We start from the raw sequence: 17324 nt of genomic DNA on the forward strand, positions 1-17324 counted from the left end.
AAGACTGCTACATCTAATATTGACATGTTTGTGCTTCCAGTCCATGAGGTGTTCAGGTGAGCAGCATTTGGTTTCTTTCATCACTTTCCCAACTCCAGAGCCCAAAACTTCTCTGCCTCTTGGTGCTTATTTTTTATAATGTCATCTCTTACTTTCAAAGTGACTGAATTTCCCTGCAGACATTTCCAATAAATAAACGTAAAAATCATTTGATTTAGCATACAAGACTCTATTGTAATATGTATACAGTTCTATTATTTTCTCTGATCTTCTTAACTCAAAGGCTAAAATTATATAAATCTGTGTTCTATTTACCAAATTCCAATTGTTCTTAGCATTCATACTGAAACTTTGGGGCACTAAAAGTAGGATTAATTTTAATCCCATGGCTATTATATAGAAAGTTAATCTGCACGGGATATGGATATGGAATAAGCAATTATCTTCAGATCAGGCTCAGGTTGATTGACATAGCAAATCCAATTAAGCCTTTGTTGAGAAGCTCATAAAACCACTCTGAGTTCCTGAACCCAGCTCAGAGTACAAGCATTTCCCAAGCTCAGGGTACACCCTCCGCATATCTGGATGGTTTCAGAATTCTCATTCCCTGAGTAATCGAGAACCCCAAGCCATGCATAGTAACCTGAATACCTGTAGAAGAATGCAAATCAGACACACTATGCCATTGCAGTAAGTTACTTTGGGTAAGGCAGTGGGACACCGATAACAGATTATTATCAATAACTTTAGAGGGAAAAAAAAAAAAAAAAAAAAAAAAAAAAGCTGTCAATAAATTACAGACCTCAATTTAAGGTCTGGAAGAAAACTTTGGCGAATTAAAGAGCGATAACCATCTGCAGCAACAAGAAGATCAGCCTGTATCTCAATGATCTCATGGTTGAAAAACTTTAGCCTTAACAGTAACAAAGGTTTTATATTCAGAAATGGTGACGAAAGGTACAGGTGACCCAGAGAAATGTATTGGGTTAGTGCATTGTATAAAAGGCTATGGATATCAGCCCAATGTGCTGTCGGAAATTGAAGTTCTCATCTCTTGCCAATGTCCATCTACCTTCTTACTCTGTTGCTTGGTTCTTCAGAAAAAAGAAACAAAAAAAAAAAGAAAAAAGATTTCCTGTCAATGAAGTCCATGTGTTAATAAATTATCTTCCAATCCTGCCAAGAACATCTCATTCTTATTTCTAGTTCACAACAGTGCATCTATTACTTGAATTCTCCTTCTTTACCGATAAAATTTAGATTTTTCTAGCTCCGTGTTTTGAAATAATCTACTAAAAAACTACTTTAATTCAACAGAGTAGATTTCATGTCATGAACTATATGCTGATTGATCAATTTGAGAATGTGAATAGCATAAAAATTGAACACTTTGATATGATAGTGACAAAGAATGAAGAAATGTTAAAACAGAACCTGATCAACTGTGAGAGGCGTATTAAGGCTCCGGAGAAGGTGGGGGGTGTTGTGGGAGCCTCGAGTGAATGATACGGAGAGCCAGAGGGTGGAGGCCAAGCCCAGCACCAGTTGGGCTATCAGTTGGTGGTCCCCTAGATCTCTCGAGAACCACAACATCCCAGCCAGCCGAAAGGAGGGCGTGTGCACATGATAAACCTTCTATGCTCCCTCCCACTATTACTGCTTTCGCTTTCTTCTTCTTCTCCTTCATATTTGGATTTCTGTCTTCATTATTCGCAGTAGTGAAGGAAGGTGTTGCTGATAAGTAAACGACAATTGGATGAAACAAATACGGTGGTGACTGGTGACATGTTACCCGTAGCATCGAGGCTCGGGTGTCCCGAGTTAATAAGACGTGTAGGATGACTTAATCTCCAAAAACACCACCTAGAATTCCTTCAATAAGTTTGAATATGTGATTATGCAAAACAGTATGAGGTCCGAATCATTTGTGGGCCTACATAGGCCCATTGTAAATGGTAAGTGGATGGATCCAAGCTGGTTTTGTTTTGTATTAAACAGAAGCAAATCAAAGTCAAAATGTAACTGTTAACAAAACCCCTCAGACTTAGCCCCCTTTTCCTTCCTCTAAAATCATATTAAATCCGTACAACCCCAAAAACCCTCTTTCTCCCCTCTCTCTCTCTTTCTCTCTCTCTCTGTGCACATTACAGGAAGATTTAAGAGATGGGTGCAGGGCGTGAAGTTACAATATCTCTTGATGGAGTCAGGGACAAGAACGTAATGCAGCTCAAGAAGCTTAACACCGCTCTCTTTCCTGTTCGACTACCAACGGGACAAGTACTATGCTGATGCTCTTGCCTCTGGCGAATTTACCAAACTAGGTTCTATTTTATTCTTTCTCTATAATCCTTTGATTTTTTTTTAAATGTTTATTTTGTTATTTTATGTTTATGCTGCTTTTTTTTTTTTTTTTTTTAAAATATATTATGCCCGGTGTTTTTTTTCTTTTTTTTCTTTTTGAATGTTGTGTTCTTTTAATTACTTAATAGAATATATTCTGGGTCTTGTTTATTGCTGCATTTTACGTATTGGGTTTTTCTTGTTATGACGTTTTAGTTATTTTCTCAATGTTGTTTGCGGCTTTAGCTGTTCGTTTTTCGACTGATTTTCAGGGTATGTGTGGATGCAGACCTGAATAAGAAATGTGATAATGTAGGTGTATTATGGAAATAAGGGATTCCAATATATCATATTTTCATCCACCTTTAAATACTTGCTCATTAGTCAGCCTCACCTTTTTTCCTTGAACTCTAATGAATTCAGTTATTCCTTTATCTTCATTTGTGTACATGGGAGAATCTTACTCAACTACTGTTTGAATTTTGAATTTTACAGCCAATGCAAGTTCTTACAAATGTGTTTAATTGGTTTCGTACCCTCATTCTTGGTATATTAATTTCTAAAGCTTTTGTTTATTTGACCGTGTAGTCGTACAATCCAGCTCCAAATGGTGTATTGTGTCAATTAGTATAATGGTAAATAGTAATTCTATGAGAATTGCCTGCCTATCCTTAAATTTCAAGAAAACAATATCACTTTTAATTTAGTAATTCCTATTCTTGCCTAGAAAAAAGTGATTCTGGTCTACTAATGAATATCTTTCGTTTTGTTTTTAATCTCCTTTTAAGCTATTCTGTTTTAGGCTATCTGCCCGAATCTGAATTCAAATTCCATGCAGACAATTTCTCATTCTCAATTGCAGAATTTTCTGTCAACTAAGCATGTGGGTCCTGTGTGTCCATATCTATAGAGATTCCAAATCTGTTCATTGTAATCAAAAAAAGGTGCAGAAGAATATATATATTGCATTGTTTTCTTATACATTCAGTTGTGAGCGCAAATGTGTTTGAAAGTAGTTTTGAGTACTTATATTAGTGGTCTGTTTATCTTATGTACTTCTATACTATGTAAAACATACCCATGAGGCCTTTGGTTAGAACTTTTACGGCCTCATTATTTTCTTTTTCATTTGATATATTACAGAGCATTGATATTCAGAAACAGATATTGGATGGTTTGTTAGTGTCGTTGGATGGATTATAGTGGGCAACTCTCAATTGATCTTCCTTAAAAGAGCCCATATAGTATTAATGTGTAGGTAGTTCTTGAAGCACATTTTTTTTAACATTATTTGTATCTATGCCTGCATGATTAGGCTTGCTATCTCCAATTCTTTTTCTTTCTGTTAGTGAATCACCTTTGTGGCTATCCATAGGTTCTTTCTTTTCCTGACACTTGACTACTTTTCTTGCTCACTCAGCATATTATAGCGACATCTGCGTTGGTTCAATTGCATGCCGGCTGGAGAAGAAGGAAGGTGGGAACATTTGTGTTTACATCATGACATTGGGTGTTTTAGCACCATATCGTGGGCTAGGCATTGGTAAGCAAACACTTAAATTTTTTTCTTAGTATAGTTCTTATATGAGGATTGTTTGAGAAAACCTTGTATGAACAATTGATGATTATGTCTGCCAGAACAGAGAACAGTTTGGGGTGTTTGGAATTTGTCTACTTTAACAAACTTTGGAGGCCAGTAATGTATCTTGATCTGGATGATGCTTGGCAGATTATGTATTTTATTTTCCCCTTGTTTCTGTTACAACATTTGAGGATTACCTTTTATGCTGCAGAGTCTGTGTTTGACAAAGACCTGATTATAATAACTGGAAACACATATAACTTGAAGTTTATTTTCATCAAATTTTTCATTCCATTCAGTCAGCGAGCCAAGCTTGGGCTGAAAAAAGTTTCATATAACCAGGTTTTTATCTGAATTTTTGGATTTTTGCAGGTACAAAGCTATTGAACCATGTTCTTGATCTCTGTTCCAAGCAAAATATATTGGAGGTTTACTTGCATGTGCAGACGAACAATGAAGAAGCTATCAACTTCTATAAGAAATTTGGGTTTGAAATCACAGACACCATCCAGAACTATTATACAAACATTACCCCACCAGACTGCTATGTTCTTACAAAGTTCATTACTCAACCTCAAGCAAAGAAATAACAGTCAAAAGCAGTTAACAGTGTGCAAGTCCTGGTTTATTGTTGTCATATTTAAACTTTACCTTGCACCAATTATACTCGGAGTTTTAGTATCACATTGTTGAGGTTATACGAATGCTAGAATGCGTAGATGAGTTGAATTATTTTACAGTTTGTCTACTGTTTTTGATGCACAAAAATTTTGTTATTGATTGGATCAGTTATAAACTATTGAAGTTTAGTCCGGAGACTGGATAAGAGTTTTGTGTAATTTCATGAAGCAAGCAATTGTTGGATATGGTGATTGGGAATTTTAAATTTTTTATCTAGTTACTTAACTACAGTCTGTAGTTGGCCTTAACTAATAGCCCAGTTAGTTTAGAAAATGCTTCCCCCTCGTATGTTAGGTTGAACTGAATCGAACAGGCTGATTACCAGAGAAGGCAAAGAGTTAACTTTTATGATTTCTTGTGATACCTCTAATTAACACAAACTTTAATAATCATCAGTCACCAGCTAATTTCGGTTGTCCTGCTTAAGAGATTAAATGGTCGTTCATTATACTGCTCTTTCTTATAGTTATTTCCAAAGATTCATCGACAAGGTGGAGGGAAAGTGATTGATCATGGTAGTTTTATGGCAAGAATGAAAATGGAGCTTCGGAATTTGGGGTGCTATGTAGAGTTAGGAGTTCGAATTTAAAGGATATTGTTGGACACAACTTGTGCCTTGTTATGTTGGCAAGGGAAAATCAATAACATTGAATGGAGTTTCCAGAGAAAGGCTTTCCTATTCGGATTTTGATGCCTGCAAATAAGCATACTGGAAATTGGTGTTTTAAAATGAATTATGCTGGCAAACTAAAAAGAAATATAGATAGAGTTGATGTTAGCAAACCAAACTGATCCATGGCTCCATACATATTATGATACAGGTTTACACGCAACTTTCGTTGATTGAATCATGATTTGGTAAGTTCAAAATTAAATTATTAAACAGTGAACGAGAGAACTGCGTAACTATCAAAAGTTTTCGGCATCTATACTAGGCTATGGCCAGAGTGAGTTTGCGACCAACAAGACATAAATTAGACTAGTACAATGAATAAATAATTAGTTGGGAAAACAATTTAACTAAAGAAAAGCACATGAAAGAACTTGAACGACAAAAAGAAACACATGCCAGAGGAGCAAAAGAGAAAGAAATATATGCAGCAGCTTTATATGTACAGGGTTTACTTTACATACGTTAATCAGCCTCGTTACAATAAACATGCAACATTTTATTACAGCATGTACATAATTCTAACATTGTGAGTGAACAAATAATGTCATGCTTCTACAACAGGGTATTAATGTCACCGAGATCCACCATATCATAGATACCATCAATTCAGTAAGCCAACCCACCAGCAAAGGTATCTCCATCATGAAGTAAGCTCTCGGTCAACCAGTAACCATCCCATGAACCACCAACCCTCTGCCAAAAATAAGCCACAAATTAGCATTGGTACAAAGTGATGGTTCAAATCTGAAATGGAAAACTATTAATCATATAACAAATGACATGCTTTTGAGAAAAATTCAACTAGATCTGATACTATAACTACATCCAATGTTTTCGATACTGACTCGGTATGCACATAACAAGCAACCACTAGTATTTGTGTCTGCATCATGGGTTTCAGGTTCTCAATTAAACATATGCATTGCATATATAGATATAGGAATTATTCCCAAAGAAGTTGTAGGCTCTCTTCAACTGAGAACTGAGTGTATAATTATCACTCTAAAGTTAGTGGTCCAGTATCACCAAAGCAGCAATCTAAAAGCAAGTTCAAATATTTCAAGCTTCCAATTCTGCAAGAGTCTTAGATAGAAATGTTCCAGGTGCAACAAAGAAATGCCGCTACTATTTCTTTACAATGATGACGATTGTAAAGGAAGGTGTAATGTTCACACCTGAACCATGGTAAACTGAAATATTTCTTCTTCCTCAGGGCGACTTCCTCTGACCCAAAACCGCTGCTTGAATCGGTTCTGTTTTGCAGTACAAAAACCATTATAGCAGATGTATTACAACTCAGATTAACTGTTTCAAACAATAAGAACTACATCACACATATCTGTTGGCCACCACCCTTCAAAGTCCAAGCTCAACTCATTCATATTTAATTGCAAGCAATACATACCTCCTTCACAAACAAACTACTCAAGATCTTCCTCTCCTTGTGACCAAGTAATACTCGATAAGTTGAATGGTGAAATATCCGTCTAAATCGCTCAAACTGATTTGCCAACAAACATCAAGCAAACAAAATCTATAAGCATAAATGGCATGGCATCCAAAATGCATTAGTTAAAAAAAAAAAGAAAAAAAAAATAGAAAATCTGCATTGACTGACCTGCCCCAAATCAAAGGAGGGCCCAAAGTACAGGGACCTTTCGAAAGGATCGAATCCAGCAAACTGTCAAAGAGAGCGAAAAAAAAAAAAAAAACAAGTTTTTAAAAAGCTAACTCAATTTTCCCCAATGTGTCATAAAACAGTTAAAATAAAACAGAGCACCACGTAATGGGATTAGAAATTACCCTATACAGAACCTCGATGCCATAGTCTTGACGGGGTTGATCATTGTATTTCAATGCATCAAGCTGGAATTGAACAGCTTCTTCTGCACTAAACTATAACCAGAGTTTAATTTTGATTGACATAATATAGAGAAACTATATTCTTGTCTGATGATCATTTGCATATTCAAGAATTTACATTTAGTCTTGGCCCAAAAGGTCTTTTCCTGCGAGATTCAAGCCTGGAATACACACAAAGACAAATCCTACTCAGAATAAGAGTATGAAACCAAACCACAGAGCTAACACAAAACTTTTCCGTCTGAATCCTTATTGATACAACAATCATTATTTAGAATAATCCCTTGCTTAACCTAAAATTAAGACTGTGAAAAGCAGTCCTAAAGAACTACTACGTTTACAACAATCTTCAAAATAAAAATAAAAATCCTTGAACAAGACTACTTTCATACCATAAAGGAAAAAAAAAATTGCATACCAATCAGCAGAGAGAAAATCTGGAACATCAGCTGAAGCTTTAAAGCGGGAGCTAACAGAAACAGTTACAGGTTTGGATTTGGAGAAGAGAGATATAGACTGTGGAGTTGAAAAAGAGGAAATAAACGACATCGTTTTTTCACCTCAAACAATTCACACTTCTCTCCCTTCCCCGCCAGTAATTATTGGTGTTTGTTTGAGGATGAGGCTAAGGGGTACGATTGTGCATTTTTTATATTCGATCCAGACCGTCTGATAAGATGACAATCGAAAGTATTAACATCTGACGGTATATAAAAACAGTATTAGTCATTTAGACACACGCGACCGACAAAGAGCGTGCTCAACGCGCTTTCTTTCTCATCAGTGTCATCACTGCGACTCCATGAGCCGTTCTTCTCGTTTCCAATTCGTCGCCACCATGTCGTATCGCTCTGCTGTTGTCTCTCATTGTCTTTTTCTCTCTGTTTACATGCCTTTCATGCGTAATAAAAGCGTCTCAATCTTGATACAAGTTTTTATTTTATGTTTTAGAGAAGAGGACGTGGTAGAAACCAGAGTAGAAGCTTTTCAGATGGATCTAACAACGGATGGAGAGGACAGTTCGTTACTGGAGACTCGCACATCCGTTCCGTCCGTGACTCTAACCTTAGCCACCGTCAAGGAAGCTTCTCCAACCAGCCACTTCAGCAACCGCCGCCGTTCAATCCAAACCAACAGTATCGTTATCCTCCTCCACAGTCTAATCAAAATCAACAGTTACGTTATCCTCCTCCACCGTTTTACCAAAATCAACAGTCCCGTTATCCTCCTCCACCGTTTTACCAAAATCAACAGTCCCGTTATCCTCCTCCACCGCTTTACCAAAATCAACAGTCCCGTTATCCTCCTCCACCGTTTTACCAAAATCAACAGTCCCGTTATCCTCCTCCACCGTTTTACCAAAATCAACAGCCCCGTTATCCTCGTCCATCGTTTAATCAAAATCAAGCAGTGCGGCCCCACCGTCCCAAGCCATTGGATTATCGGACATGGGAGTACGCCAAGGTGCCGCTGCCTCCTAACTCTGGTAATTCTTTACTTACTTTTTCATTGTCGTAATTTGAATTTGGAAAAAAAGTTCTTTGTTTTTCGACTGCTTTTTTTTTTTTTTTTTTTTTTTTTAATGATTAGTATTGTTTTTGTTTTTGTAATAGTATTTCAAAAGCATAGTTAATTGGGTTGGTGACTTTGTTTTTGTTGTTTACCTGACAGAGCGATTTGTAATTCTCTCGTATAATTTACTGGCTGACTAACTTGCTATTGATCACCGGGGCAAACTTTACTATCCATACCGCGTCAAAGCTAGACTGGGAGTGGAGGAAGAGAAGTATAATGTTGAACTGGATTATGGTCGGCTGACATTATGTGTTTTCAGGTTATAAATCTGCACTTCATGAAGACCATGTATCTTTGCCTTATTGCAGCTTTTTCTTTTTTGCAATTTTCTTTGTTCTGTTGTAAACTTATCTAACTTGAATTATTTTACCTGTTAATGTTAATGATTTTGATTCTACATGATTTTGTGGTTTCTATTTTGTTTCAAATAAGTGTATATCAATTTTTTTTTTTTTTTTTAATAATGAACAGTTTGTAATTCTTTTTTTTAATTTTTTTCAGGAGGTTGATAAATTTCAAGACTTAGAGTCAGAGTTGAGGCTTCGAGGGTACAGTGGCATTTGGAAGGTGAGTTTTGAAATGCCATTTTTATCTGGAGTTATATTCTTGTTTATTTTTTAAAAACGCAATGATGTTTGTTGACACTATTTCAAGAATTATGTAGTCTGATATAGGAGTAGGGGAATTTGATACTTTCATTTTCAGCTTTAGCTTAGACACTAATCGTAACAGTCCAATAATTTAATCTATTTTAAGGAGCAGGAAAAATAACATTTTTGTTGAGAATTAAAGTGTAACTTTGTTTTAGTTTTCTATAGATGCGGACTGGCAATGCCATTGATGGATGTGCAATCTTTTGGCGAACATCAAGGTAATCATTTCCTCAATTTTGCATGCCTTTGATTTTGTGAACTGTTCAATATCCATGGAAGGTCTAGTTTGCTATACTGCTAGTGATCAATGGCCAGATTTGTTTGTTCATTATGCTAATTATTTGAAACAGGAGGTTGGCTGTCTTCCTATTGTTGCAAGTCTTGTTCAATTTGACAGTACTTGGCTTACTTCTATCATTTAGTTTGCTTGATTCATGCAAACGCTTACTTGGAATATATAGTCTCTTTCTTTCAACTTCCACCCTGACTCATGATGAGATGTTGACATTTTGTACAGCAAAGTCGTGGTTTAGTAGTCCTAAAGTGCCCCCTGGGTGAAGCTAGACTGAAGGTTTGTAGTTATGTGGCCCTTTGGGTTATGGAAGTTCCTGCTTAATAGAGGCAGTTGAAATCAGTGATAACCTCTTATAATGGCTAATTATATGAGGATATCTTTGGTATCTATCTTTTATATCTCTCTTGAAACTTGCTCATCCCTCCTTGTTTGATATTAGTAATAACATCCAATATTTATAAGGACTTTTTTGTTCTACTGTAGGTAATGTCTTAAATTTAGTCCCCATAATACAGGATAGAGATGTACTTCTAGTTAGTATTTGGCTGCATATGTTTAATTATATTTTCTTTTTTCTTTTTCCTCTTGGTTTCTACTGGTCTCAAGATTTCAAATTATTATATTTGAATTCACTTATGATGTTGCTCTCATATTTCTTTTAAGCAAATTTAATTGTTAATGTAGTCTGAAAGTTCATTTAATGATCTGTGTATTAGATTCAAGTTGCTGTATGAGGAATCCATCGAGTATAATAAGCTCGGACTTCGGGATAATGTTGCTCAGATATGTGTGCTTGAGGTATATCAAGACTTATTATCTTGAAAACCTACTAGGATTCACCTACTGTAAATATGTAATTTCTAGATGGTTTCTTCTTGAATTTCTTGAATTTTATTGTTTGGTATGATTAGTTTTTATGAAGTTCATTTTTTTTTTTTTTTGGTTGAACAGATGTTGGGTCAAGATTTCAATAAAAATGGACCGCCTCTCTCAACAAGGTAACTTAAGAAATTAGTAAAAAACTTGTTTTTAGATAACATGTTTAATCTTTTCATAATTTGGTATAGAAGTATCACAAACATCTTTTTGTTTTTTTTCACAATAGCTGATGTGAGCATTGCTGGCGAAAGTATATAATTAATAAACATGTATATGTAATATCCACGACTATGTAAAAGTTGTTCTTCTCCATTGATATCCATAATATCAAACATCATTGTTATGATGAGTGATAATGATTGCAGTTTGATGGTAAAATGAAATGTTAACATCTATGATTTTGATCTGTTTTAAGTAATTGCTAATCATATGTATTAAATGTTAAACCCATGCTTAATTCAATAGGTAAAGAACTTCCAACTGATGTTTCTAGGCGTATTTGCTTCTTCATCTTAATCCATTATTTCGTTTTGGAATTAATTTTGAATTGTTACTTCTTTAAAAACTTCGCTTCATATACATCATAAGATTGATTTGGTAGATTTCAAGACAACTCAATCATGGTGATCTATTTGATTGTGAAACATTAAAGATGAAAACATATAGGGGTTAGTCTCATTGAAAGTACTGTTCAAATGTTACTGTGATACCATTTCATTAGTTTATACTCTGTATCTGCAGTTCGGCAGGTTCTAGTAAAGTTGTCGTCTGTAACATTCATGTGCTTTACAATCCCAAAAGAGGGGAAATTAAGCTTGGCCAGGTATGGACTGGACTCACACCTACATCTATATCAGTTAAACAAGGTGATTTTGCCTTAACTATCATGTCAATATATCTTCTATAGGTTAGGACGCTTTTGGATAAGGCTTCTGCTGTTTCGAAGATTTGGAATGATGCTCCAGTTCTTCTTTGTGGGGATTTTAATTGTACACCAAAGGTGAATAACTTTTTTCACAAGTTAAGCTTCAGTTAGCATTATTTAATGGGAAATGTCTTTTTAATTTATTGATATATCCGTAATTCTTTTATAGAATCTTTGAGTTCAATGCCCTAACCGAAACATTTTTGTTTTTGTAACAGAGTCCACTATACAACTTTATTTCAGAGCAGAAGGTAAAACATTTTGTTTTCTGTATATACTTTGTTTCAATGATTGAGACAGTAGGAATTCAAATTATACTTTGTCCGCTTCAGTTAGATTTGTCTGGAGTAGATAGAGATAAGGTGTCAGGACAAGCTTCTGCTCAAATTCGTTCATGGAAGCCATATAATGCTAATCCGAGGTGGGGTTTGTAAAAGTGAGATAAGCTTTGTGTCTGTTGTGTGCTTCAGTTGTTGAAGCTAATAAGCTTCCAAAATATGTAGGGTCCAGCCTGCTGATGGTTCAATACAAGCTCGACCAGTGGTAGGTGAGGGGGAAGTTGGTATCAAGATGAGTGATCCTCTCTCTGGCATGCAGAAGAACAATGAATATGGCAATGCTGAAAATACTCCTTTTTTAAACAACTTGCCTCTATCTCAGTCCATTGACACATTGCCAAATGTTTCTGATAAGGCTTGCAGCAATATGCTATGCATGAATGAGGAGAGTACCCTCAGTGATGTGGCGGCAAATGAAACTGAGCAGACTGTGGTAGATGGTTTCAAGGAAAGTTCAAGCTGTCTTCACAGTGAAGATCAGTTTCCTGCTGATAAACATTGCAGTAATGATGAGATCCATAAATTTTCTCATTCCAGGCCGTCCCATCTTGAAGATAAATCTGATTTAACTGAGATGGGAGACAAAGAAAAAGCAAATGCCTCCTCACATCTAAATCATGGATCATCAAGTGAACATTCTGCCTCAGATATAATAATAGAAAGTGATAGATCTTGTGATGACTCTAAACTCGCCCTTGTGGTTAATGATCATAGTAGCAGGGTTGAATGTAGTCCCGAAGTCATGAGAGCTTCCAACTCTGAAATTCTGTCTCTGTCAAGTATTGGTGTAAAACAGGTTAGCTGTTCAACTTCAGATCAGCCTGACATCTCAGGTTCTCCTACTGTTGACTCTCTAGCATCTGTTGAACTGGAGAATCTGTTGGTGAGAAACTTAGATGAAGCAGCTGATAAACTGGAGAATCTATCTATAAGAACCCCAGATGAAGCTGCTGATAAACTGGAGAATCTATCTATGGGAAATCTAGATGAAGCTGAAATAGGTGGAAATATAGATGAAGCTGAAATAGGTGGAAATATAGATGAAGATGACACGACATTTTTATCTAAATTACACAACAATGAAGATGCCTTTCCTTCTAGTTCTGATCAGTTTGTAGGATCTACCTTGGGTGCTTCGTCCGAGGAACTTGGTGATGAAGTTCTCCATAATACTTCTCCTGCCTTGGGTTCTGAGGCTGTTGATGTGGAGAATGTGGAGAATGTAGCTTACGATCCATCATTGTGGACTCCAAAGGAAATAGCAGCTGCAACAGGCAATGAAGACTGCACCTTTCTGGAACACCCTCTACAGCTTAAAAGCACTTATACAGAAGTGGAGGTAGATCAGTGTTGAGCTTTTACTTTTTTCAGATCTTGCAGTTTTTAGCCTTCACACATTCTTAATTACTTTAAAGGAAAGCAAAATCCCAATTTTAATATTTTTTTTTCAACTGTTTAGGATTGTACAGGGGCAAGGGATTCTAACGGAGAGCCCTTGGTGACCAGTTACAATAGGTGTTTCATGGGCACAGTTGATTACATATGGTAAGTTCTTTTTTAAGTTTCTACTCTTTATTAGTTCGGGATGATGAACTAAAATATGTTGTTCGATTTTACATTTGTTACATAGGTATGTGAACACATCAAATTTTTGGTTTTTAGATTGAACTTTACAAATTAAAGTTTATTTTAGAATTTGACTTCACATTCAGGCGTTCTAGTGGTATCCAGACTGTCAGAGTGCTTGCTCCAATACCAAAACATGCTATGCAGTGGACCCCCGGATTCCCAACAAAGGTAATAATGGGTGTTCTAAAATTTGAGGTCCTTTTTAAAAGGTTCAGAAAATTTGCATTGCTCTTCTAAATTCAGCAATCTATTCTAGGCCTTATGATATTCTAAAATTGAATACATCTGTGGCTATCTTTTTCAGAAATGGGGCAGTGATCACATTGCCTTGGCTTCTGAAGTAGCAATCGTGAAAGATTGACAGATCATATTCATAATGCTGCTGTTTGGTTGCAAGATAACTTGTGGCATTTGTCAACTACTAAAAGGGTTTAGAGATGCCCATCGGATCCCTCGACATTCATCTATGTTGTGTCTTCCAAGGTCATGCATCTCATGGAAAGTCCACAGGTTTCCTTCCAACAAATAATTTAGTTATTCAGTCTCTTGTACAATTTTTGTAATGTTATGTTGCTTAGTTAATTTGAAATTTTGATCAACATAATTTTAATTGGATCCTTAATCCACTTTGCTCTTACTAAGAGTAAAATATCCAATCAGTAAGAAGATTTTTCTTTTTCGACAAATGTGTGGAAGAGATTATTAGTCATATTCATTTCTTTTATCAACCATAGTTGTAGAACTGCTGTTATCTAATTTAAAGTGGGCGCAAAAAATTGATCATTGATGGTTTATAATATCCGGAGGCTGCTCTTTTCATCCATTATGTGACTTGAGAAGTTGGTTTGGTTTTAAAACAAAGGTTTTTTGATGCCTAATTACTTCAATGGTTTTATCTTTTCAACAGTTTCCCAGTTCACTTTTACCCTTTAAAGGAGTCGTCGTTCAGGATATTCACAGTTGGATGAACTTTTAACATGGATCATTTGACAGGTTGTCAAAGGCAGTAACAGTGAAATCCAGAAATGGTAGCATGTGATTCAACTAGAACAACTTTCTTCTGACTGGCTCTAATTTCAACATGAAAAAACTTTCTGGTGATTTCATAAACATTTTACCTCTTCTTTGTCTTCAAGGTCTCCAACAGCTTTTTCTCTTTCTCTAATTTATTTTGCTGGGCCATCTAACAACAGAAACCCATTGGTCCATCTAACAACAGAAACCCATTGGTCCATCATCTCTCTCTCTCTCTCAGTAATTTCTTTAATGTTTTCTGTTTGGATTTTCTGTCTAATGCCACAGTATTCTTGTCGCTGGCTCGCTGCCAGTTAGTAGTAAAGACGACGGGATTAGAAAAAATATTAATCAATCAATTAATTTGAAATAGCGTTGGTTGCCGTGTGGCGTCAACATCTTGCGGATTTACAGAATGCCCGTGAGCCCACATAAAACTTATATTCGGCTGTGGTTGCTAAGTTCCCTCAAGGGACTACTTGCTATAAAACTTCATATTTGGCTTCGGATTTTACAGGCGTTTTCTTAAAGCTTGAACTCAATATGGAATAACTGCCATGAACTCATTAAATATATATCCCCCTCAAGGGAAAGCACCGAATTTTCATCTTTTACCATCTCTGCAATTTTTAGGTTATTACTATTCTTAGTTTTTATGAGTCGCGTCGTAGAGACAGAATCATATAGTTAACGCATCAGCCTGTTCGGCTCTTTGCCAGTTTGGCTTGGGCCGGCAAAGCTTCATGTTACTGTCACATCTAGATCCAATAATGAGTCCCGTGACAGTATCTTTACCTAGGCTGAACGACATGCATCATAAAGACAATTTGATACCAAAAGGTTTAAAATGATAATTACCCACTTTTTGTCCAAATCGGTTAATAATTTTATATTCATTAATTTAAATTAATCTTTTATTTATTATTTCATTTTTCTCTTCTCTCTCTTATCATCTTCTTATGTCTCCCTTCTCTTTCTTTCTATTCTCCGTCTTTTTCCTCCTCCCCTCTTTTACTTTCTTTCCCTCTTTCCCTTCTTTCTTTCCTTCTCTCCGTCTTTTCCCTCCTCCCTTCTCTTTTTTCCTTTTCTTCCCTTTTTCCTTCTCTTTCTTCTTTCTCATCGTCTTTTTCTTTACCTTTAAACAACAATCTTGCTCCTTCGGCTCCAGACCAGTCTCTTGGGCGAGAACCCTTTTCAAATCCCCTTCCATTGAACAAATATACCCATTGAACATCAATTTCAAAATGTCTATAATTCAAAGCTGTAGCCTAGCCTATCCCACCAATTAAGTACTTAAATTCTCATATCATTTTCTTTTAGAAAAGAGGAAATTCAATGAGATAATAATTATAAACATTGTAGCTATTGGGACAATAAAATTCACAGAACATATAATAATCAGGAAAAAAAAAACACAGAAGATAAAAATTACAAACTCAAAAAAGATAAGGGGAGGAGAGAAAAGACGGAGAAAAGGAAAGAAAGAGAGGAAAAGAGGGAGAAGAAAAGTAAAAAAGAGAAGGGAGGAGGAAAAAGACGGAGAATAAGAAAGAAAGAAAGAGAAGGGAGAGATGAAGAAGAAGATCAGAGAGATGAGAAAAATGAAATTAAAAAATTAGGGTATAGATTAATTTAAAATAATAGATATAAAATTACTATATTGTCCTTAGTTAAAGAATTTACAAACAGATTTGGATAGAAAGTGGGTAATTACATTTTCAAACCTTTTTAGTACCAAATTGTTGTTATGGCAAACTATGGGTGGGTGTATGTCGTTCCGTCTACTATCTATAGAACACATAGTTCGCTCTACTATCTATAGAACACATATATGATATAACAGTTACACTATTTTCTCCCACAATATCAATAACAATAATGTTATGCTACTCACGAGTTTACTAATTGTCTTACTAATTTGTTAAATTATATATGTACCCGTACTATGCGTATAGTATTCGTATTATGCGTTATATTTACAAAAGATAGTAAGACTGTGAGTAAACATGATATTTCTCCCAACACCCCTGAAAGTCGCGAACTGACACTAGACCCTCAATTATATATTTTGGCTGTTAAATCTAACTAGGTGTAAAACAGACTTTTACGTGTTAGACTAAAAAATTAAGGTAAAAATTGAAAGAATTTAAAAATAAAATCTAAAACTAAAAGAATTTACTTTAAAAAATTATAAATAAAATAATAAAAAAATGAAACAAATAATGAAAATAAAAACTTGAAGAGTTAAAAAAAATACTCTAAAACATTGAAAGAAAATCTGAAGAATTATTTAAAAATTTGAAAAAATAAAATATCAAATAGTGAATTTTTAAATAATTTTTGAAAAATTAAAATGAATGAAAAAAAAAGAACTAATAATGTAAAAAATAAAAAAATATAATCAAAGTGCAAAATTAATTTGCAAAACTGAAAAAAATGAATATATGATTCTTGAGAAATTAAAAAATAAGTTAAACCGTAATTTTATTTAGATATTTAATTTTGTGATTTAGGGTTCATATTTTTTCATTATTTTGTATTTTTTCTTATTATATAATTAAAGGTTAAGGGTTGCAGCAGCTTAAGGGCAAATCAGACATAACTGGTCAAGAGAGTCAATCATCCACCTTCACAATTAAAACTAACGGCAAAGGGTGTGTATGGTAGTTTATGATAATTGCCAATTGGGGGTTCTGCGTATATTAACTCAAAATAAAATAATAAATATCAGGCAAGGAAGTCTGAAAATAAAATAGATAAGCATTGATTCTAACTGGACCATTCATTGGGCACCAGCCTGCACAATTTTATATATATTCCTTGTAAGTGGCCAACCTGAGCGTTTCACGCACATATACACCTTTTTCTAAAGAATTG

At 35.2% G+C, this 17324-nt stretch overlaps 3 protein-coding genes and 1 pseudogene across 4 annotated transcripts; 2 read left to right on the forward strand and 2 right to left on the reverse strand.

The window, feature by feature from the left end:
- Positions 1–349: 349 nt before the first annotated feature.
- LOC116115732 lies at positions 350–1813 on the reverse strand (annotated as a pseudogene).
- Positions 1814–2127: 314 nt separating this feature from the next.
- LOC116115731 (N-alpha-acetyltransferase 50) lies at positions 2128–4761 on the forward strand. The gene is given in 4 exon segments (XM_031401865.1): positions 2128–2262; positions 2264–2321; positions 3761–3883; positions 4295–4761. Coding segments are annotated over 4 exon segments (498 nt in total). The 5' UTR covers positions 2128–2163; the 3' UTR covers positions 4513–4761.
- Positions 4762–5680: 919 nt separating this feature from the next.
- Positions 5681–7776, reverse strand: LOC116115708. Of its 2 annotated transcripts, XM_031401830.1 has the most exons (7): positions 7558–7774; positions 7258–7300; positions 7080–7172; positions 6895–6957; positions 6682–6777; positions 6452–6529; positions 5682–5969 (listed from the first exon to the last, which is right to left on the reverse strand). In XM_031401830.1, exons 1-7 carry the CDS (start codon positions 7686–7688, stop codon positions 5883–5885), a joined length of 591 nt encoding a protein of 196 aa, XP_031257690.1. In that variant the 5' UTR covers positions 7689–7774; the 3' UTR covers positions 5682–5882. The 2 variants fall into 2 exon arrangements, with proteins under 2 accessions (XP_031257691.1, XP_031257690.1); XM_031401831.1 differs by lacking the exon at positions 6452–6529 and having other exon boundaries at positions 5681–5969; positions 7558–7776.
- Positions 7777–7881: 105 nt separating this feature from the next.
- On the forward strand, positions 7882–14112 carry LOC116115707 (carbon catabolite repressor protein 4 homolog 6). Its single transcript, XM_031401829.1, is given in 17 exon segments — positions 7882–7995; positions 8091–8625; positions 8811–8886; positions 8888–8938; positions 8940–8973; positions 9216–9281; positions 9533–9585; positions 10379–10460; positions 10614–10660; positions 11283–11364; positions 11449–11541; positions 11685–11717; positions 11799–11887; positions 11970–13143; positions 13264–13349; positions 13517–13601; positions 13738–14112. Coding segments are annotated over 17 exon segments (2697 nt in total). The 5' UTR covers positions 7882–7941; the 3' UTR covers positions 13795–14112.
- The last annotated feature ends 3212 nt before the right edge of the window (positions 14113–17324 follow it).

Source organism: Pistacia vera, unplaced genomic scaffold, assembly GCF_008641045.1.
Source record: "Pistacia vera cultivar Batoury unplaced genomic scaffold, PisVer_v2 Contig752, whole genome shotgun sequence".
In the NCBI taxonomy this organism is placed as follows: domain Eukaryota; kingdom Viridiplantae; phylum Streptophyta; class Magnoliopsida; order Sapindales; family Anacardiaceae; genus Pistacia; species Pistacia vera.